Below are 23,937 nucleotides of genomic sequence, written 5' to 3'. Positions count from 1 at the left end.
AAAAATCCAAACAAAGAGAAAGTCAATTCGTAGCATCACAGATACTTTTATTTATCTTTATCGTAATCTAATATGTTATACAGCACTAAGTATGCTTTAAACATCTATCAAATTTTCATATTGTCATTTAAAATGTATTACAACATCATTCAACCTAGGACGCTTTTCCCTTCGAAAGTGGAAGGGCAGACCCTGGGGTTGGCCAGTACGTTCTGCTATCTCATTGGTCCCTTGATAAATGATAATATGAACCAAATAAAGTAATTCAGGAAGAATAAATTTCGATGGAGAAATTGTCGGCTACGTCAACCCCCAAACGATTTCCGCTCAAAATTCTTTGAGGAAATTTTATTCGTTTTATTTTATTTCTTTGTTTGTTTGTTTGCATTTACCATTTTTTTCTCCTTGGCTTTTCCCGCCCTTCCGAAACTTTAAAGGAAAAGGCGCCCTCGGAACGAGTTTGGAGTGTTCTATTTCCGAACGGGAAACTCCCTTGAAATAAAGGGCCTCTTAACGTTCTAATATGCATAAGCTGGTTATTTACATAAAGGATAAAGGTTAATCCGAGTAACTGCATTGTGACTAATTATAAAGACAGCAGATGCAAGGAAAATTAGCGATATTACATTTCGGAATTATTCTATACCATCTTCAGACTCAATTATACAAGATTCATCGCCTGGTAGATTTACTACCTGATTTAAATAAATCTTTTTCTGCCGAGTCATGTAGACTACTGACTAATTGACATTAAAATGTTGAGTGCTAGAAAATCGCAATACCATAATAACTGACTGACTGACCGACTAACTCACTAACTTACTAATTAATTGATCACTCAATTGATTGACAGTCAATCAATCATTGATTGTACAATATGCGAGGATATGTATTGGACAAATTTGAGGAGAACCGTGGAAAGTCCTGATCACCCTGTTATCATCAAATTACTTATTCTGAACCATGTTGGCTTCAGTTATTTTAAACTACCAGGTATATCATGACAAGCAACCAGATACTAATCACTTTAGATATAAAAAAAAATTGAAAATAATAATCATTTGATTCAGATGCCATATTGCTAGTACTAACTAATTCTAAAACTTAAAACCTGAACTTACAGCACTAATATTTCAACTAAAAATGTTTTCAATTTAGTCATCAAAATTTCACTTTTGTGATTTCAAGTGATATAATTCTACAAATATACTTATCTTATTGGTTGTAAAAACTGTGCAATAAAGAACTTTATACCATGTAAGAATTCTAATAAATACCTCTTTGTGTGAAAACCAAGTAAAGATGTAGCATGACACCCGGGCGAGGAGAGGGGTACCCCCTTATATGGGCTATACAGGTATGTGCGGCCCCAAAGGATATGGTTTTTCAGCAGTTTTGGTATCAGGGTATCGATTTTGGCCATTTTGAATAGGGTATGGTTTTTGCACTCTAGCCTTGATATCGGTATGTTTTTAAGATTAGAAGCTACTTTTTCATCATTATCGTTAAGACCATCACCAAAAGCCCATCACAAATTATGTTTACGGCAATTTAACATTGATCTGAACACCATTGCAGATTTTCGTCATAAACAGGGTAAGGGTTTTGGGAAGCCAGCCGCACACCCCCACCCAGTTTTTCTGGGAGTACCCCCTCCTGGTGTGATTCTTACCAATCAATTGCTATACTTTTTCTTGATTTAATGAGGCCTATTAGTAAAATAATATCATTACAACAACATACTCCGATTCATAAATTAGTTAATAGACACTTCCCGTTCAACCAAGAATTCTGGAACTTTTGAAACAAGGGCATGTGAAGGGTATGTAAATTTCCCTGAAATATTTCCAGAAAAGCCGAAAATTTCTAAAACTTGGGTACACGTATTTCTCTTTTCTGGAAATTCCAGAATATGCTTTTCCATTTGCCACTGGAAAGGTCTGGAAACTCAGACTAGCATGCTTGTAGGTCAAAAGGAAAGTGCCCAACAGTAACTGGTCTGAACCTTGAGTGATTTACACCCAGTGCTTGAATTTGCCAGTTGCACAAGTCAACAGTACATTTAGAAAGCTCCGTTTGTGACTTTTAGTCATATTAAAAATCTAGTTGCAAAATAAATGCCAATGCCAGAAATGGAAAATTTATTATTAAATTTATACAGATTTTAATTCAATGGCGGAGAAATGTCGGAAATGTCAAGCACGAAAAAAACAAAACTTCTGCTCGAAATCCAGTATTCCGGCTTAGCAGCAATTTTTTATTTGTTTTGCTTGTTTGTTTGTTTGTTTTTTCTTCCCGCCCCACCTGCTTTCAAAAGAAAAAGCGCTCCAGGGACTACTTGTTTGGAGTGTTACAACTATCTCCTAAAACTCTCTGCCCATAACAGGCCTCTTAATGTTGTAATATTTTTAAGCTTGTTATTCAGGTCCTGTTCAATAAAGCAATCGTCAAATTGACAAGGTAAGAAACTATGAGATGCTCTGTTGAGTGGAAGAATTGATAACTAATTTAAACTAATCGTTCCCTGCCGAGTTATTTAGAACATTTCTGCAATGCTATAACTTGACATCGCTAAAATGTTGAGCGCTGGAAAATCACAAACAAATTTGGACTTAAGGTGCTTTAATATGACCAGCTTAGATCCTTACTTAACTGTAGACATCTTGACAAAAATTCCAGTCGGATACTCCAAGGCCCCGTCCACATTACGCCGGAGGAATTTATTGAAAGGAGGTTTCAAACTGAAAATGCATTAAATATTTTCCCGTCCACATTACGCCGGAGGAACTTGAAAACGCAACAATAAGGAAAACTTCATCGTTTTCGAAAGGCTTTATTTTCAAAATGTTTCCGTCCACACTAAAACGCACAACAGGCGTTTTCAATTTCCTCCGGTTTAAAGAGCGTTTTCGAAATGTTCCGTTTTCGTGACGGATTAATGTGGACGGTAGGGCTAACCGTAGAAATTTAGCTGCGTTTTCAAATTCCTCAAGCGTGGTGTGGACACTCAGGTTGTACACAATAAAACATCTATTTAAAATTTGGGTAATATAATATTCCAGGTAACTGATTCAGGTAGACACGCTTTGTAGTACGCGTTATACCATGTTACATGTCGCGAAGAGGTAACTCTATAACTTGTCTTTGTTGCTGAGGTCGTTTGCAAAAGAGTGCAAGTAAAGCTGCTCTATATTCAGGCATGCGCATAACGTATATTATAGGATTCACAAGGGAGTTTGCAAAAAATAGAACGAGTATTGCACGATATAAATGAGAACGCACTGAAACTTGCAGCGGCAGTAATGATTTACTGCCGCCGTAAACAATAAGAGGCAAGTACAACAGCATAGATACAACAGTCACAATCAACAAAGTCACGGTCAGTTTTCTTTCTCTACTGACTGCGCCATGGTGTTGAGGCTGCGCTCCACAACGGACTTTAATAACAATGGACGTGTAAGAAATGCCAATGATCAACAGGCAAAAAAAGCAAACTGTAATCTTTCCATACTCATAATAATGTGCTTCTTTAAAATATACAAGAATTGAATTAGCAATTGCTAGCAATCCAGCTGTAATCCATATAACGGCAATTATTAATCCATATACCCATTTTCTAAGCACTCGATGTTTCAACGGATAGAATGTCGCGTGCACCCGCCCTAGAGCAATAATGGCGATGTTTATCATAGAACAAAGAGGGAAAAAAACCAAGAATACTAGTAGTATACAAATAACCCAATAACTGATTGCATGCCATTTAAATACGGAGCAAATTAATCCAAGATAATAGAATATATCAAACACAGCAAATCCTCCAGCCAACATATCTATGACTGCCAAATTTATCACCAAGTACGTGCTACGCTTTCGAAGATTACGGTTTCTTATGAAAACAATTATCGTACAGAGGTTAAGTGTTACTATAGCAACACACTCGGCTAAGCCTACAGCCATCCAGGGTATGCACTCAGATAAAGACGACATCTCAAAGCTCTGTCCTTTTCGTATTTCTGTTAGAAGTAATCACTCGTCTTCCTGTTTAATTAAAGAAGTGAATTATTATTGTCAGGTTCTTTCACTGCTTGTGTATGGCATGCAATTAACCGGGATGCAAAGAGCTATATCAATTTGTTTTTCAAACACCTGTACTGATATTTCTCGGCTTTCGAGGTGTTGAAAATCAGTTTTTACTATGTTGCTTACCATAACAGTGTCTGTCGTAGTTTTTGATGGGTTTGTTAATATGTATATTGTCAATAATTTGCTGTAAACCCGAAATATCGAAAGCTTATTAGTCTTAAAAGCGGGAAATTTGGTTCTTAAAAATCTAAACGGAAATATTTACAATATCTCATTCCACAAAAATGTAGAAATTGTGTAACGATTAGATAAAATTTGTTTTTTCTTTTAATCAAAAACAAAGCGTACATCTATTTTACGATGCAAGTTACAAAATTTACTGATTATAGAAGACTGTCAAATGTAGTTGAAAGAAATCTTTGCTATTGTAAACCAAATAAAGCGGTTATTGCACAGCTCAGAGAAGAAAAGCACTCTATTCTGTCTTTTCTTCTCTCCGCAACGTCGTTTGACTTTCCGCAGTCGGAACTATTTTTGCCCATTTTCCGCACGATCGGCTTTGAAGCGATCATAGTGTCTATAGTGCTGTTGTTTCTTTTAACTTTTTTAATATAGCTTCTTAAATCGAAGCAGAATCTATATATATATATAAAAAGTTAAGATGCTTCGAGCCAACAGGGATGCCACGCGCCAGAAGGATCCAAAAGGATTCGTAGTCCAAACCTCGAGTAATAAAATTTGTAGGCAATTGTGGAAAACGAGGACGGACAACTTCGAGCGAAAAAAATATATATATACAGTAAAAAATCTAAGAAATCTAAAAAAAGGTTTAAAAATTTAATAATTTAATAAAAATAATAATTAATATATATATATATATATATATTAAAAGTAACGATGCCGTAAGTTATCTTTTTCAGGATAAAATGCTTCTGTTTTGACTCCTGATAAATTTATAACATTGAGAATATAATGCTGCGTAACTTGATCTGAGAATTTAAACAATTAAAAGATCTGATAATTTTTTGCTGTAAAGAGGAAGATGGGTATAATAGTTTGAGGTGAAATATGTCTTAAAAACGTAATACACCTCTATAAGAGATAGACTGATATATGTCATTAAAGATTTGTTTATTATTCATCGTGGTGTAAGATAGAACAGATGAATTTTACTCGTTTGTCCCACGATGGAGTCACTTTGAGATGTTTCAACTGTTATACTGTTAGTTTTCATCAAGTGATGAGGTAGATTGTTGCGCGTCGCTATTTGTAGCACCTTAGTTAGCTGCTGTTGGTGCATTTCGATCCACATTATTATTCCGACTTTCTGACGCTGTTCCCTCATAAGTCCGCATCGTAACTGAACGGCCGCTGTGCTTTTTGATTGTTTGTATCCATGCTTCAGGAATTTCGATTCCACTACCTCTATCGATGTTATTTGCATGAAGTCTTATATGGATAGCTTCCTTGACCCTTCGTGTGTACCAGTGAGGGTCACGATCAATAAACTTGACTTTGTTCCAAATGGGTGAATGCCCCGTCTCGTTGGCGTGTTCTGAAATTGCGGAGGTTTGCGTACGATCAGCAAGCCTTATGTCTATGTCATGTTCTTTTATCCTCTCTCGCATAGCTCTCCCTGTTTCTCCGATATACACTTTGCTGCATGTGCAAGGAATCCTATAAACAACACCGTCAGTCTTGTTTTGTTGGTTCAAGGGCGTCCTTAAGTCGCACTAAGTAGGACCTAAGAGTTGTGTCAGATATAAAGACAGTGCGTACGCCTTGTTGTTGTAGGCAGCGGAGAAGAACCTCTGACACACCTTTGATATGGAGTAAACCGCAGTTGATTTAAATTCCTGCGTGGGTTCTTGCTTAGCTGTTGCTATTGTTGTTTTCGTGAGCTTCTGCACAAACGAGGAAGGGTATCCATTAGAAACAAGTACTGATGACAAGTGTTTCGTTTCTTCAGCGATAGCTGAAGGCTTCGTTATGAGGTGTCTAGCACGATTATGAAGGCACTTCACAATACCACGCTTCACTGACTGAGGATGGTGTGAGTCGTAGGCTAGGTATTGGTCAGTGTGTGTTGGTTTCCTGTACACAGTTGTTCGTGCCAAAACACAGGCACGTGACACGTTGCGTTACACGTGATCGACTGACCCTTGTATCGTTTTGAACGGTTGTGTCGCATTACGTTGTTGTCGTTCGTTGAGAATAAATCGCCTGAAAAGGTTTACCATTTTGTCGTCTTGAAACTACGTGAAATCGTCCTGAACACAGTGGTAGTATGCGTCTGCGTCTCTTGTAACTGACATGTCGAGAAACGGAATGTTGTTATCTCTCCCGATTTCTATGGTAAAGCGAATGGCTGGTTGTTGACTGTTCAGATGTTGTAGAAAGCCGTCCCGGGGGAGGTACTTTGGGAATTTCTGGGTGGTGATGTGCCGCTGGAACACTGGAACCCTTAGCTTATACTAGAGCTAGTTCAGCTGAATTTTGCTACCCTATACTAAAGTAAACTCCCCAGATCCCCCCCATCTATTGACACTGTTGAGGCTGATTTGCGTAAATTTAAACTTGCCGATTTGATTTTTTTATATTTTTGAGTGGCAATTCCTGGTTTCCTTAGTCTACATAAAATCTTCAACCAACTAGTCAGTTTTTTGAAAAATTATACCCTATTCTAGACCCAAACGCTCTGATTAATATATCTTATCCTAGAGTAAACTGCTTGAAAACCATACCCTCCACAGCGGCACATACCTATATAGCCCATATATGGCAGTGCCCCCCCCCCCCGGGAAAGCCGTCGACGTTGTTTCGATCTAAGATTGTAAAAGTGTCATCTACATATCGCTTCCAGGTCTTAGGTTTGCAATTCACAGTAGTTATCGCCTGTTCCTCAAATTCTTCCATGTAAAGGTTGGCTATAACCGCGGAGATAGGGCTCCCCATGGCTGCTCCGTCTTGCTGTTCACAAATCGATCCGTCATATTGGAAATATGTCGATCTCAAAACGAAATCTAAGAGGTCGGCAATTTGTGTAGGCGTAAGGTTCGTGCGGCCGGGAAGACCGGGATCATTTTCTAGTTTGCGTAATGCGACTTGAACGGCACCCTCGATTGGCATATTGGTAAAAAGTGATTCTACGTCAAGAGATACCATGACTTCGTTTTCTTGTATTCTTTTGTGGTTGATCGTGTTCACGAAGCGAGTAGAGTCAGTAACTGTGTAGGCTGATTTGCCTGTCAAAGGAGACAGGAAATCAGCTGGGTGAGCTTACAACTCGTAAACGAAGGATAAAATAGGTCTTAATGGTATGTTTGGCTTGTGAATCTTAGGTTGACCGTAAATCCTAGGTGGCTGTTTGTGCCTAGGGTTGATCTTGTTGCAGATGGTTTCTGACAGATGTCCACTTCATTTTAAGCTAAGTAGCTTATCAGTAAGATTCCGGCTAAGTCGGTCCGTCGGGTCTTCATTAAGAGTCGGTATGGGCCTGTTTCAATAAGTGTTATAATTTTCGAATGGTAGGTGTCAGTGTTTAAAACTACGCTAGCGCGACCTTTGCCCGCAGGTAGAATCATGATGGAGTCGTCTTGTTCCAAGTTCCTTAGGGCCTCTCTCATTTCCTTCGTGATGTTAGGATTGGACGATCTAGCCCGTTGAAGGATGTTATTGACCTTGTTGCCTTTTTCTGAGTCAGGAGTTCTTATGGCCGATTCGACTTTGAAGACTATTTCGGTGGCTTTCTCTAGTTATGAAAGCTCAGCATCGCTGAGGGGCCGTGATGATAAATGAATTATCCATTTATGGTCTTAATATTCGCTGTCAATTGAGGTAGCGCAACTCTCATCTATATAATTCTTAACCTGGCCGAATTCCTCTTTTTACTGAAATCTGAAGATATCACGGCCGAAGTTAAGACTAATTAAGCTAAACCAACTTCTTGATATTTTTCGTCTTCCGTTCGTTTGGGAACTCTCAAATCAATTGTTAAGACAATATTACCCAAATAACATCAGTAAAGATAGTGGAATCGAAATTCCTGAAGCATGGATACCTACAATCAAAAAAGCACAACAGCCGGTCAGAAACTGTGCGGACCTATGAGGGAACAGCATCACAAGTCGGAATAATAATGTGGTGCTTCAAATAGCGACACGCAGCAATCGAAGACTAGCAGTGTAGCAGTTGAAACGTCGCGATCAGCATCTCAAAGTGACTCCATCGTGAGACAAACGAGTAAAATTCATCTGTCCTAGACTGATATAGATAGAAATAAGTATTGATGAGCAAGTTTGTGTTAAGTTTAATTTTCCATTCAATACAAATTGCTTTTCTCGGGATGTCTTGTAATCCATTTGTGAACAGCTCTAGACAGGTAAAGAGCCTGAATAACGCAATTAACTTAGAAATGATTTAGGAATGGAAAAAAGTTTCCTTTTCTCGAAGGAAAACGTTCCTATCTTCTGATCCGAGATAAATTATAATTTCGAGAACACGTCATATTGTTGCACGTAGGCGCCTAAAATTTGTGCAACAATTTAAATGCAAGGGGGAGGTAAAACGTGTTGTATGGCGTTCAAATTTACCACATCATAACGTCTACATATGTAATTCGCGGCACACACACAAAAAATGATTTTCCATGCTATTAAACTGTTTTTATTGACAGTGGACATTTTGGCATAGACTTAAACCCACCTTAATAGGAAACTTTAGATCCTGGTAAGTAGTCTCAGTGTAAATGAAAACCAGTCAAACTTCAAGGAGAAATATGACATTGACCTGATGGAAAGTGACAAATGTAAGTGAAAACAATATGGCAAATGTTTATGATGCTAAATAACTGTTGATGCATTGTTTGACTGATGTATTTTCATCTTGAACTGGCCATCTAATGTTCGCATTCATTTGTCAAAGAAGCGAACAGCCTTTTTTGGAAATTGTGCTAGAGTTCGGTCTAAATATTCACTGTCAAGGTAGCGCAGTTGCTTTTCAATAATCCCCAACTTCGCCGAACTTCTCTTTTTTACTGTAATCTGAAAATATCACGCCCGAAGTTAAGACTAATTTTAAGATACGCCCACCAACGTTCGTCGCTGTATGCTTGATCTTCTTGATGCTTTTCGTTTTCAACAAATTATGAACCGTTCGTTTCTGAACTCTAAAATCAATTGTTAATTAAGACAATATTAGCTAAGAATGAAGCATACTTTCAATCTTTTAAAACTCGACTTAGCTAATTTAAATTCTCTTATTTTCTTTACTTTTGACTGAACTGCACGAACGAACGTTCGTTCGCTGATTGAGAGCCGTGAAGCTTTGGCCAAATGTAGACCGGTTTACTTCGCTCGGCAAAACGGATTTCCGTGCGTAACTATGGATTTTGTTAATAAACAAGGCAAATTATTCAAATTATTATTTTCCTTGAAGACTTCCTTTCAGCTGCTACAGAAATGAAAAGTTGTTAGGGATATCAAAGTCTCTAAGTTTTACTTGGTAGAAGTACTAATTGTCTGTGGAGTGTCTTTTAGTTATATTCTAAAGTATTAGCGCGATGCTTGTCTTTTCTGCTACTATATATTATACTATGGTGGCCCTGAATAATAGTTGTTTTCACTGTTATCCGGTAACTGTCTATCTTTCGAAAATGACAATATTAATCTGCGTCAAATGAAAATAAGCTCGAATGCGGAAAAACTCAAGTCTGCTGCCTCGAAGACTGTCTTTTGGACCCAAAATAAAAGTGATGGCTAGTTTAAACTACATTTGCTTTAAAACATAGAAATGACTGTATTCACCGAGAATTGTTTACAATATTTCCTTGGCTGACTTTGCACTTAAATGGAATGCAAGTTTTGAAGAGCTATCATTCTAGCATTGGGCTTTTTTTATTTTTCTTCACGTATTTTTTTCTTTTCTAAACAGGATATACCTACAGAAACAATAATCAGTCTTCAGCCTGCCCACTTCAGTTCCTGATGAGTGGGTTTTACAAGCAGCTCAGCAATGAAAAACAGTCACGTTTCTGAGGAAAATTTAAAAAATACCCGACCTGATAATATCTCAAAATACCCCAATAGTCACTTCAGGGGTTAACTAGTCAACACGCATTTCTTGCCTAATTTTTTCTGCTTTCTGACCTTTTTCCCTCAAAAAACCCCGCTCATATTGACAGTCACTGCACCAGTTTTTAATCCTCTTGTCATTCTATTGATTATTTGACAGGCAATTGACGCATCCAACTTGGAACACGCTAATTCTCAGGAAGAAGGAAGCGTAGGGGAAGTAGAATTGTTAGAATGCTGCGAGAACTCGATCTGATCACGTGTTCGATTAAACCGGCTTTCCCTCCCTTCCCCCTTGTTATTGTAAAGTGTACAGGCTCGCTTGGCCACCTTTTTCAGTCCATGGAAGTGACTGTCTGCCTCCCCTTTTCCCTAATCTCCCACTGGAGTTAAACTTTCGTTTTAATGATAATTCTAGTAACGGCAAAAAGCGTGCCACGAAGTTAAGTCTGAAAAAGGAATTAATTAGACTAGAAATAGATCTATATTGCATTGGTATCTCAATAGTCTGTTCACGTGGCTTGGAATTTTTACCGTAACTATATTTTCAAAAAGCTTTTCGCCGAAATTTGGTGTTTTTTAGGGCCTAAATTTCTGTTTTAGAACGATGTTGGATTTTACAGACACTTAGAGTCAAAAAATTCATTGTTCTTCAACAAATTTAGATTCTTTTCAAGATGTGTAAGTATAATTGCTAAGTCAAAATTCCTGGACAAACAAAGGGGGGTCCACCAACAACACACCCCATTCCCTCCGTTTCACACCCGAGATGGGGCAACTGAAAGGCCCAGCATAAAAAAGGATTAAAATCGCAGATTACTGAGGATGCTGCCAATAAAAGGACAACAAAAATTGCCTTGAGATGGACACCAACTGGGAGAGAAAGAGAAGCAGGCCAAAAACCACCTGGAGGAGGACAGTGTTGAAGGAGCTGGAAGAAATGGATCTAGATCTCATGGAACGAAGCAATAGCCAAAGCGCAGGCGGGGTTCAGTAGCGGTGTATGACTGCGGCCTTATGTCCCAGCCGGGGCGCAGAGGATAAGCGGGTTAAAAGTGAGCTTCGGTTTCTACCGATTGACTTCATACTTCATACATGGTCTGTCAATTAAAGAACTGGTTCATGCTAAGCGTGCGTATATCGGGTTATGGAAGTTTGGGGACAAGAGAGAAAGTGTTAAAGTTCAACGTGGCGCGGCCGAGAGCAGCTCTAGCTTCTTGAGTGCTCTCCAAACTTCCAAAGTGCGTCTATAACTCGATACACGCAAAGCTTACAGCTGCATAATCAAATTCTACTATAGTAAAGCGACAACAACTTGCCTATGTTAACGATTCTCTACGAGTCAGTTGCCGTGAGGATCTCGAGGAAATCGATTTGGAATGTCTGTGGCTTGAGACCTGTCTATACAAGTCGAAACGTCCCCTACTTATTGCTGGCATCTACCGTCCTCCTTCATATAAAGCGGCAGACGATAAAAGACTTGGAAAGAATTTTGAAGACGCACATCTGTTGAACAGAGAGATCATTATTTCAGGCGACTTTAATATTGATTTCTTGAGTACAGACAAATTTCAAAAACACCCGCTTGTCAAAGCAGTGCGTAATTTGAATATGTCCCAACTCGTCCATGGAATTACCAGGTCCTTGTCAAAAACCTGCCTTGACCACATTTGGAGCAGTCATCCTGAGCCCCTACACAATGTGAGGACTATGTCTTCTGGGATGTCCAATCACCTCCCAGTCACTGTTACAGGAAATTTATTCGCTCGAAGAACAATGATAATCAACACACCACAATAGCATATCGCGACATAAAAGAGTCTTAACAAAGAGCAATTTATTTCCTCGTTGCATGAGGCTCCCGGCGGACTGCGCCTTTGTGTTCAAGGATCTAATGATATAGTTGACGCCTGGTACAAAATATTCAATGGCATTATTGACGAGCACCTTCCTTTGAAACAAAAGAGAGTAAAGCGCAAAGCTCAGCCAAAATGGTTCAACGCTGAAATCCTAAAAGGGATAAAGGCTAGGGACAAATTTCTCAACAAAGCCAGAAAGAGCTAGGCAGAAAGTGACTGGAATGCATTTAAAAAAGCAAAAAACAGTGTGACTCAACTTATCAGGAGTACAAAAAAATCGTACTTCAAGGATAAAATTAACGAAAACAAGAACAACTCCAGAAAATTCTGGAACCTTATCAAGTGTCTATCAAATGATGACAAAAGCACTGAAAGTGGAATCAAAAATCTGACAGAAAACGAGGAAAATATCTTGGATAAACAAAGTATTGCCGAGATTCTAAATTTGGTTTTCGTTGATCAACCAAAGAAACTGGTTGCCGCACTAGGGCTTGATTCGCCAACTGGCCACTCAACAATAACGACTCACAGACAGGACATTGGATCATTTGACCTTCAGACAATAACGCAGAGGAGGGTGGTAGAGTTACTGCTTTCTATCCCAACCCATAAAGCCACCGAAGATGGTGGCATTAGTGCCAAATTACTCAGAATTGCTGCACCTGCAATATCACCATCGTTATCAAAGCTACTGAGTTTCTGCTTGTCTACAAAGACTTTTCCAGCTGCATGGAAGGTTGCAAAAGTCACCCCTGCATGTCTTCAAAGGAAATGGCAGTAGGAATGATAAGAACACCGACAGACCGATTTCTGTGCTTCCTATTCTCTCTAAAATACTAGAGAAACACATATGTGGTCTTTCATATATTCACTTGCAGGGAATCACTGTGTTGCGGAAAATTACACGCTCACTGCCTCTTGATCAAAGGAAACTTTATTATAACACCATGATTAAGCAGACAATGCTGCATGCCTCAACCGTGTGGACATCCTGCTCTGTAGAAAACAGTCAGAAAGTGTTTAGGCTACCGAAACGCGCCGCTCGTGTAATGCTGGGTGCCGACACAAAAGCAAACAGTGTGAAACTTTTTAAACAATTGGGTTGGGTTCCATTTTACCATGAAGCGAAAATAAATAAGTCAATATTGGCATCTAGACGGATTATAGGGGTAGGGGAGTGCCCATCTTATCTTACACAGATGCTTATTAGAAATACAGACGTGAACGGAAGAACAAGCAGGCATGGTCAATTACACGTCGTCTGCCCCCGATTCAAACGGGAGTCCGAGGGTGGAAGGTCTTTCTCAGTATCGACTAGCCGCCTCTGGAATATCATGCCCGCCCATTTCAAAAACCAACCTAACCTTACAAGCTTCAAAAAATCCATTTTTAAACATTTTATGGACATTTATAAGGAATTGGACCATTTTATCATGTAAATTTTTAATTTTTCAATTTTCTCGTATTAATTTTTAGACTTGATCCAATGCTTTGCTTTTTAATTTTTTAGTGCATCTCATATCTCAGTTTTTTTTATATAATCGTTGCATATTTGAGAATCAGTTTCTATAATTTTAATTTTTAACACGTCATCTTTTTTATTCTGTAAATATTTATATGAGGGCCACTGGTTTTTCAGTTATTACTGTTAATTTTGTGCTACCCTCAAGAAAAAAAGTTGATTATTATATTATCATTATTATATATTATTGTTATTATTCAGTCGAAAAGTTAAGAAAATCTCTAATCTTTCCAACCGCATTTTGTCTGTTGTTGAAACTGAAGGTAAAACGGTTCCAAATTCACTGATTACTACTCCAGGTTTTAACCGGTTACTTTTACTCTTGGTTAGAAAGGATTATAAGCTAGGGTGCAATTATTTATTTACAACGAATCCTAGCTTCAGAGCATTCAGAGATGCGGACACGATAAACCTGGATGAATACGATTTATTGTGTACAACGAGTTCCCGCCCAATGTGGTTGTCTCCTACACCAACAAATACCATTACACTACCACGGAAATTCACACACATGATAAATCTCATTACTTCCAACAAAAGTCGATAGTACTGTGGTTAGCATCTGTGGTTAGCTTTTGGGAAGGAGCAAGATAGAGTGACGACTGGTTGTTTCATCTATGTTAAGAATGCTGTTTTATTTTTAATTAGTTTCAATTTTGTTACAAACAAGACGTTTTTGCTTTGTGTTATCCTGGGTACGATATTTGAAATATTTTATCAACTGCATATAGGTTTATACCAGCTGTCTTTATATTTAAATTCGGCTGATCTATTTTTTGCAGTATAAATAATGTATTTATTATTATTATTATTATTATTAATGTAATTATTATCATTGTTATTACTGCTACTATCATTATTATTTATCATTATTATTATTAATAATGGTAATAGGACTGAGTGGAGTCCGATTTGTTAATCACGAGTATGATTACAGACTAAATTGGATGACACGATGTCCAATTAATCATAACAATTACAATCTCCCACAATTTGAAAAATAACTTTTAATAGTCATTTTTAAGTATCATAATCAAGAATTTGGGAATAGCTTGCAAAATGGCTGTCAAGTTTCTTTTAAATTAGTCACCGGAAACTAAGTCTCCACAATTTTACAAAGTCGTTCTCTTGAATTCGTTACTATAGTGACTGTAATCAATGCTGTGATTGGTGGATTTAGTGGAGAGGAATTAAAATAATTGGCTCATATAAGTGTCCGATTACAGGTGTCCGATTACAGCCGACTGTCCGATTACACTGCCGATTATAACTTTGCAGATAAATTAGAGCAGAATACACCAGTTTATGCACCAATCACGTTTGAGGAAATTGTAATTGTTATGGTTATTGTTATTGATATTGTTATTGTTATGGTTATGGTTATGGTTGTTGTTGTTGTCATTGTTATTGTTGTTGTTACTGTTATTGTTATTGTTATTGTCATTGTTACTATTATATTAAAGACGAACAGCGTAGCTTAGCCTTTGCTCTTGAATATAAATCATTCCTACTTGCCTTAATTGTCAAGCGCCGTTCGGACCTGGCATTTTGATTCTCTTTGAGAACGATCAGCATATATACGTTATTTTGCCTCCACTACACATCCGGACACACTAGACAGTGATTAAATTGGGTGCGTTGGCCAGCCAAGCCATCGTCCCGTTTATTCCATCTCAGCATATAATACAAGCTATGAATAAAAAGACAATTGCTAAGTGCACCAAAGCCGGACACGAAAACCCTAAAACCAGCAAGTGGAGAAAATTGGGAACGTGTGCCCCCGACCAAGGCAGTGGTGCAACCCTCGGGGTTTTAGGGTATCCTTGGTTAACATCAGTACTGTAGAATAATAAACCTAAGGCTTTATACAGCGATATAATAGCAATAAGAGAACTAAATAAACGTACAACAGTGGATTACAACTGATGATATTATTAAAAGAAAACCAAACTTAACCTAAACACGGCAAAGGCTGGCCATAGAAGGTCTCACCTCGCCAACTGTCACCGATTACAAACTCAAATCCCACTATACACTGCGCACCTCAAACCCGTACCCAGCCCTCTGGTCCGTGCCGGCAAAATAGTAATTTATGCTAATTTATGATCATCACAAATTACATATTTTGCCTCCACTACACATCCGGACACACTAGACAGTGATTAAATTGGGTGCGTTGGCCAGCCAAGCCAACATAGAGGTGAAAAGAAAGGGCTCGAGCTAAAGAGACAATGATTTTGACACTTCTAATCTACTTGCTAGAGAGTCTTTGACGTAAATGTTCTTGGCAGAGGTTGAAGCCCAACGGCCGTGACGTTGAAGATTCCTCTCAGGGACACCGGAGTTCGCAGCCAAAGTCGCCCCACCTGATCTGGCAGAGTGGGTACTAAATTTAGAAATATGTGGAACAATATCGCGAAAAGACTTCTTAAACGACTCTCTATAAGTCGAATAACATATAGGCTTATTGACTGACACAAGACGCTTGCGATTGCTAGACGATGATATAGGCCTGAAAAGGTACTCCTCAGAATCAAAAGAAAGGTTAGAACTTGACATATATAGCTTAAGAAGGGCCACAGGACAAATACTAGAACCAGCTGACTCAGCAATAACCACGGACTGACCCTCCCTTAATTGGTCGGCTTTACTTTTTTCGATAAAAATAGAAAGAAAACCATCATTAAACTTAACATCTTTGCTTCGAATAAGTGACAACTCGGAAAAACGAAAAAAGCCGGAAAAGCTAAAACAAACTAACTAAGTTACGCAACTGTAAGAGGTCATGCAAGTCAGTTTTTTCAGCTAATTTCCTGAGACGCTCCGCCTCAAGAGGTTCTTTTCTGTGGTTAGCCGGTGAGGACGCAGAACGAACGGCACCTTCTTTCACAGCCAGAACAGTGGGATGACTAGTAGGGGAACTCACGGCCGCCAGATCGTGCAGCCACTTGAAAGCATAGAAGGCGGAATTGATAGAAGAAACTGATCTGCTTGACTCCAGTAGACACTGTAGAAACAAGGCACAATGGAAGGGCTCTACCGGGAAGGGACTGGTACCCAGAACGGTAGTAGCAAATGATCTCCATCTGTTGAAAACCCTTGTATAACAAAGAGAAGTCCCGGAAGCCCTGGATGCAAGAGCTGTAAACTTCATATTCTCCGTCAACAAAGCAACCTCTCTTGTATCACATGTAGGGGAAGTCCAGAACTCTGTATCAAAAATATCTAGAGAAAAAACAAAAACCAAGTGATAATAAAGGAATACAAAGGACAAGGGGAAGCTCCCAGGGATAAAGACGAATGGGGCCTAAACCAACACAATGAGAGAATAAACAACAAATAAATACAGACAAGGAGCCTCAGAGAAAAAACAATGTTATATTTAAGTACGCTTATACAACGCAGAAACAAAACTGCAATAAACACAATCTATTCACCCCTCAAGGGCACTGTATAGAAATCTTCAACGTTAACAGTCTCAAATCAAAGGCCCCTCAAGGGCACTGTATACAAATATCACAGACCCCTCAAGGGTACGTCTCAAAGGGCCGCCTGCTTCAAGCAAGGCGCCTCAAAGCCAGAAAACAATGCGCTAACACTGTGGAACGCGAAATGCATTGCAAACTAACGCAGGACCTTGCCTGGGTGCAATACTAAAATTAATGCGCAAAGCTACCATTGAGAAATTTAGCGGGCCGGATCCGAAAATGGAATTCTTGGCTTTGCCTCTGATGAACAGATGGGGAAGATCAGGGAGGACCACCCAATCATGAACGAAACTGCTCCAGTGCACACCGTCGAAACAAATGCGCTGATCTCCAAAGGGGAACGATGAGAGTGCCGGACGCATTGCAGAGCTTCAAATGACTGACGACTTTGCATGTCAAACAGACAGGAGGACAAAGCCAGTTGTTGTCGTTGGACCAATCTTGGACGAAAGCGTTGACGCCAGACGAGCCGGGCTGATAATACCTAGAATTGAAAACCTGAAGCTTTGCATTGTAATGGCAGGCGAATCTGTCACAAGTGTGCGGACCCCAGAGCTCGTCGAGAGCATAAAAAACAGAATCGTTGATTGCATAATCATCGTAATCAACTAACTTGCTAATATCGTCGGCACAAGTGTTGAGGTCCCTGGGAATCCATTGCATGTCAATGCTAATACCGCCGATGAGACATTGTCGGTGAACGTCAAGAGCCAACTGTTGCAAAGCTGGAACTTTGGATCCGATGTTAACGATGCGAACAACATTTTGGTTGTCTGTATACCAGACAACAGTCTGCGCACCAAGAGAATCCTTGAACGCCTTCAAGGACAATGAAACAGCAAGAAGTTCGCGAAAAGTCGAACTTTGTGCACTCTCGTAATCGGACCAATTTTGGTGAAAAATTTTGTCCTCGAATTGTATGTAACTCCCGCAGGCTGAATTGGACGCATCAGAGTAAACGATTTTGGAAGGCTTGCACTTAATAGGCCACAAAGGAAGGCCGTTGATATCAGCGAGATTGTTTTTCCAAAAATTCAATTCGTGTAAACATTCAGGTGTCAAAGAAACAAGTGAATTCCAATCAGCAGTGGAGTTAATAACCAGAAAGGTCTTCCTGGTCGTAAGTCTAGTGACGTTCCCGACGCAGTTCCCGAGCGAGATAATTTTTCCACACACGCTTGCAAGCTTGCGAACCTGGTGCAAGGAGCGCTCCGAACATAAGAGAGATGATGAATCGTTAATAAGAGAATCAATTCTCTTGTCCGTGGCTTTGATAACGCACTGGGAAGTGTTAATAACAGTCCCAAGCCAGGTAATCACTTGAGTAGGATCCCAAACGGATTTCTCTTCGTTAGGTAGGAAACCAGACTTTAATAGGTCGGAATGAACAGCCAAACTAGAGATCTTCGCTTTGATACAGTCAGCGGCCGCCCCTAAACCATCGTCTAGGAAGAAAACTATAGACTTTCCCTCGGATCTCCATTTCTTGACTAACGGCTTGAGAAGCTTTGTAAATAAATAAGGAGCAGAACTAAGGCCAAATGGCAAAACTGAAAACTGAAAATATCTAGTATGACCGGACGAAAAGGTCCAAGAAAACGACAGATATTGCCTATGATCTGGAAAGATATCCACGTGATGGTAACCCGATTTTAAGTCAAAGGAGAACATGGAATCTCCGGGATTTAAAACTTCTCTGGCAACGGACAGGTCCTCGCATCGAAACTTAAACTTGAAAAGATATAGATTGACATGACGAAGATCCAAGATCAAGCGCTTTTTCCCTGACTTCTGAATAGACACAGATAATGGATTAATTATAGTAGGAGGTGTAAAAACTTCGGTGATACAATCCAAACTAATAAGCTCGTTAATAGCATTCTCAACAAAATCAGATTCCTGAATCGCTGAATTATTGTTCCGGGCAACAAAAGGTGCTGGTATTTGAAGAAGTGGCAACTTATATCCAAACTCAATAGTGTCAATTATGAAACGAGGTGCGTCAATATCTTTCCAAAACTGAAGCGATTTACGCAATCTTCCTTTAACCGAAACAGGTGCATCATCACATGCAATTTCACAGTTCAGCGATGGATCCTCTAGAAGAGATAGCTCACAATACGGCAATGGCAAAGCCTCAGACTCATGGTCTAGAAAATAAATAATACACGACGGGAAAAAACATAGTTTAATAAATGCAAATTAACTCTGAAAGCACTAAGCACGACTCGTATGAAAGATCCAGCGAAAAATAAGACAAACGGAAAACAACACAAAAGAAAACTAGAACCAACTACACCTTGATCCTGGGTATTGCTGTCTAGTCACTTTGCCTGTTGGTTGGCAGGATTGGAAGAGGAAAGAACATTCGGGCAGGAAGTTCGCTAATGTCCAGGTTTTCCACAGGAAAAGCAAAGTCCGGCAGATCTGCCAACGGAAAGCTGTTGATTGACCCGAGTAAAGGAATTAGGAATTTGGCCGACGGTGAGCTGCGAATTTCTTGAGACAGATATTCCAGATCGGCGCTGTAATCCCAGACCACGTGGAGCGAAGCGTTTCGAGGCTCTAGCCGCTCTCGCCTCAGCTCTATAGATTTTCTTCTCGTCTTCTTCGTCATCCGCCAAGTCGTGATGTTTATATTCCAAAACGGTTTTCCAACCGTACGGCGACTTATCAGCCAACAAAATTAATTTTTGCCGATCTTTAAGCAAAGACATACCCCGATCCAACGCTTCCTTGGTCCTCAGAAGGTCCTTACGCTCAAGGGCGACGCTAGCGTCTTCGACAGCTTCCATGACTGATTTGTTGGCATTAAATTGCTCCTCGTTACTCTTCTTCTTGAACGAAGGTGGAGCATCCCGCTTTAGCCTCTTGATCTCAGACATCTGCTCCGCGGCATTCGAATCATTAGATCTCTTTAGAACAGAAATTGAAGTGGAAACTAAATCCTTAATCTGGCCAAGCAGATCGCGATTGTTCTGGACAATGATCTCTTTAACTTTAGCTTCATGCATTGTAAAAACCAAACTTAACCTAAACACGGCAAAGGCTGGCCATAGAATGTCTCACCTCGCCAACTGTCACCGATTACAAACTCAAATCCCACTATACACTGCGCACCTCAAACCCGTACCCAGCCCTCTGGTCCGTGCCAGCAAAATAGTAATTTATGCTAATTTAAGATCATCACAAATTACATATTCGGCGATGGTCTGAATTTGCAATTATGTTCTCACTACCTACAACTCATTCGAAATAACCTGTAACTAAGTAAAGAAGAAGAGAAATTCTCTTTTCCTAGTCTGTGCTTTAATTTAGCATTGCAGTTATTACTTTGGTGATTTATAAACCTTTTTTTAACCTCTTAGGCTTTTAGTAAATGTTCTCAATCCTAGATTGTGTAGAGTGGTCCGTGGCTATTTGGAAGCTTTAGGAAACGACAACGATCACACCCACCCAGCCTCCCTAAGTTCCTCATATGAAAAAAAGACGCCAGATGCCAGGTTATATATGTCGCAAACGGTTGTTCGCTTTTCTTCTTAACATTCTCCTTTTGTAACGATTATGGCCTACTCTCCCTAGTTTTTTTCAATCGTTCATTTAGGCGTAGTAGTTACCTAATATTTCTGTTGGTTAAGCCGCGTAATAACTATAAGCACCAAACATATATGGAAGGGCCTCAAATAAGATAGTTGCAACTTTGAGAAGCGTCTTTTTTTTTTTTTTTTATAAAATTCGATTTTTAGGTGTAGATGTTCTCGGTTTGCACACCAACATAACATATCTGACATAAAACAAAACAACAGGATTCCGTTAACATAGATTTTAATTAATAAAGTATTGCTTACAAGCATGTCAGACCTCACCAAACATATAATGTATAATAAGGATAACTTACTTACTCACTAGTAATCTGGTTTACGGTCACTCAGTGGTTATAATGGTAATAATAGCACTATTATGTTCAAGGACAAATTACAATAAACCCTTCGTAGCCAAGAAGAGGTTATAATTATCAATGAACTAATCAGTTTTGCAGTACTTTACTGAACACAACAATTACAACTCTTTGCTAAATTGACTAAACCTTATTTACATTCCTCTAAAATAGTCAAATGTATTTGAATAGATCGAAAAGAGCAGAAATTCTTTTTTTTCTCAAGGTAATTTGTTTTTAAAAATTGAGATATCGGGATAGCAGGTGTGTGAGAATTGTTGTCACACAAGGAATACATCTACTTTTTTGCGGACTATGTTTTTCAAAACGTCTTACTGAAGATGAATCACGGATCATGTATGAGACCAAGATTCTGATTACACTGATAAACTTTAGCATCACTTTCTTTTCATTTTCCTCATGAATAATAATGCCTTTTAAGCAGAACTATATTAGTATTAGTATATCCAAAGAAATGTTCATGTTCCGATTACCGTGTTTTTTTGTTTTCGCTTTGTCTCTTACACTGCGAGACTGTCTGCTCTTCAAAACAGCAAATCGTTAACTTTCTGTACCTTTTGAAATTAAAAAGAAAAAAGAGTGAATCACCAGTGGTAATCAAATGAGTTTAATTCTTGTTCCAAGTAGCTGTTGAGCAACATGAAGTCTAAGCTGGCCTGAGGTTGCGAAGTTGCAAATCAGGTTGGATTGCACGGATGGAAGTCCTGCAGAATATTTGTGATACACCCGCTCTGAATCCTGGCAACCGCAGGGCGTAGATTATCGGATTTACTATCGAGTTGGTCAGAAATGTTAATAACACTGTCATTCTAATATGGAAGTATGACCTCCAGGAAAGCTTGAGGAGTGGCTGGTAACGGAGCATTTCTGTAAATGTAAATATTATCACTGGCAAATAACATAATAGAGACACAAGTGCAACAATGAGCGAGGTACCGGTCAGTTTTCGTTCTCTCAGGCTGGCTGCACCATGGTGATATGGATGACGACTGCATCGAACTTTGACAACAATTACAATATAACAAGCACAAATAAGAAAAACTGAAATTAGATAAAATGGAAGATACAAGGTGGAACTAATGTAAAAGTATGAGATTCCTTTTTCTTTTAACACAATTTCTGCTGATTCCCTGGCTGTAGTCGTTAACCAAATGACAGTGATTATTACTCCGTAAATCCATTTCTTAACAAAACAATGCTTAAAAGGACGAAGTGTGGCATGTAGGCGTTCTAATGAAACAAAAACGAGATTGACAAGGGAGGTAAAGGAAAATAAATGAAGTAATGCAAATTTAATATAAATGGACCAAATGTTATTCGAATCACGGAAGTTCCTTAGGTTACAGAAAGTGAGGTGTATATCAATCTGCAGAGGCCCTGAGACCGCCCCAACTAAGAGATCGACTATTGTGAGATGTATGATCAAGTATGTACTCCGGCGCTGTAGCTGACGCTGCTTCACAAATACAATAATGGTGATGATATTGAGGATAACTATGGCTAGACATTCAAGGATGAGCACAGCAAGCCATGGAGTGCAGTCTGAGTTAGGAAGCAGAGAGGACATTCTATCGCTGGTGTTTAAAGAACCGTTCTGATGGAGTCAGGCACAGATCACCTAAATATGAAGAGAATCTGTTAATATTTAGATAGAAAAACTGTGAAAGACATCCCTGGATTACCCAACCAATATTCTATACATGTTATACCAGTGCATTTGCTTTCGTCAAAATTTGAAAATACCTCTACCGTGTTTTGCAGGGTTTTAATAGGAAAGAGGAGTTCTTAAAAATCAACTTTTTCGGTTATTTAACTTATTCAACACGAAAGTGACATTTTGAACGTATTGACTGAGTTTCTCAAATGTAGTGCAGATTTATTGCTTTAGCTGGTTCTCCGACATTTTTCAGAATGATCTGTTTGAAACCTTTTATTTAGAAACTCTTGGATCTTCCGTGAGCATTTCGAGTTTTTTTCGTTTGTAAGTTGTAGGTTAATATTTTTCATGTCGTTAAAGAAGAAAAAAATCTGTCGTGTCCTTTTTCAAGTGCGAAGAACTTGGCACCATGATGGAAAAAATTAGTCGAGATTAGAACGATGCGTCAGACGCGAGCGCCAAAGGGTCGCATTTTGAACAGTAAACGTTCTTTGCACCGATTCAAGTGAAAGTCAGGAGGAAAACAAAACCGCTAGTGCCAGCCGATCAAGGCTATGAAGAGAGTCTTGACGTGGTAACAACTCGATCAGATTAGCTTTTTGATTTAGAGGTTGTTTGTGACAACACATTTTCTTTGTTATAAATTTGGACTTCGGCACCCTAACCCTACTCAATACGTGATAGAACTGAAACTCAAAAGATATTTCTCGCCAGAAGCAACATTTACATTTTGCGAAGTACTATCGGAGAGGAAAATGGCATCCATAAAAGTTGAAAATTTAATTTCTGTACGGCCTTTTTAGCTATATTCTTCTGGATCACTTTCTTCTTCCATTTCTTTCAGAATGTCTTTAGTACAGTCATAAAAATCCCTGATCATTAACAAGTTTTTTTTGTAGCAGTCCAATTTTTTCAGTGGTCAAACGAAACTTCCCCCACAAGATCATTTTGAGGATCTGGATGATCTAAAAGTTTCTGTTTCAAGTATGCCTTAGTATTGACGATTCATTACGGTTCTGAAATTTGTTAAACAAACCCTTTTTTTGTGAAATCTAACGCCCTTTTATTAGTTTTTTTTCTTGAAATCACGATATCAAAACCTCGGAAGATATGGCCAGGCAGAAACCGCGGCGAAATCAAGTACGAATAGATAATTTGAGAATCTCTTCTCAACATACCTTGTATAAACAAGATGTAGTCGCGGTGCTCACTGTATTGAACCTGGAGCCGTTGTACCAGGCTTTCTAATGACCATTTTTTAATGAATACGGCAAAAAATCAACAAATTTTGTTCTTTTT

At 39.0% G+C, this 23,937-nt stretch overlaps 4 protein-coding genes and 1 pseudogene across 4 annotated transcripts; all 5 read right to left on the bottom strand.

Moving 5' to 3' along the window:
• Nucleotides 1-3,108: 3,108 nt before the first annotated feature.
• LOC145500696 (uncharacterized) lies at nucleotides 3,109-3,987 on the bottom strand. The gene has a single exon (XM_081480219.1). It carries the CDS (start codon nucleotides 3,985-3,987, stop codon nucleotides 3,109-3,111), a length of 879 nt encoding a protein of 292 aa, XP_081336345.1.
• A 1,829-nt stretch (nucleotides 3,988-5,816) lies between these two features.
• LOC145501824 (uncharacterized) lies at nucleotides 5,817-8,204 on the bottom strand (annotated as a pseudogene).
• A 6,506-nt stretch (nucleotides 8,205-14,710) lies between these two features.
• On the bottom strand, nucleotides 14,711-16,699 carry LOC145501823 (uncharacterized). Its single transcript, XM_081481212.1, has 2 exons — nucleotides 16,305-16,699; nucleotides 14,711-16,270 (listed from the first exon to the last, which is right to left on the bottom strand). The coding sequence occupies exons 1-2, from the start codon at nucleotides 16,687-16,689 to the stop codon at nucleotides 15,756-15,758; spliced, it is 900 nt and encodes a 299-aa protein (XP_081337338.1). The 5' UTR covers nucleotides 16,690-16,699; the 3' UTR covers nucleotides 14,711-15,755.
• A 603-nt stretch (nucleotides 16,700-17,302) lies between these two features.
• LOC145501822 (uncharacterized) lies at nucleotides 17,303-20,037 on the bottom strand. The gene is made up of 2 exons (XM_081481211.1): nucleotides 19,563-20,037; nucleotides 17,303-19,173 (listed from the first exon to the last, which is right to left on the bottom strand). The coding sequence occupies exons 1-2, from the start codon at nucleotides 20,035-20,037 to the stop codon at nucleotides 17,303-17,305; spliced, it is 2,346 nt and encodes a 781-aa protein (XP_081337337.1).
• A 1,590-nt stretch (nucleotides 20,038-21,627) lies between these two features.
• Nucleotides 21,628-22,776, bottom strand: LOC145500693 (somatostatin receptor type 2-like). The gene has a single exon (XM_081480217.1). The coding sequence runs from the start codon at nucleotides 22,546-22,548 to the stop codon at nucleotides 21,628-21,630; it is 921 nt and encodes a 306-aa protein (XP_081336343.1). The 5' UTR covers nucleotides 22,549-22,776.
• Between the last annotated feature and the right edge of the window lie 1,161 nt (nucleotides 22,777-23,937).

Source organism: Orbicella franksi, chromosome 10, assembly GCF_964199315.1.
Source record: "Orbicella franksi chromosome 10, jaOrbFran1.1, whole genome shotgun sequence".
NCBI classification, from domain to species: domain Eukaryota; kingdom Metazoa; phylum Cnidaria; class Anthozoa; order Scleractinia; family Merulinidae; genus Orbicella; species Orbicella franksi.
The sequence above is the reverse complement of the archived record's forward strand: the minus strand, read 5'-3'. Positions and strand labels throughout refer to the sequence as shown.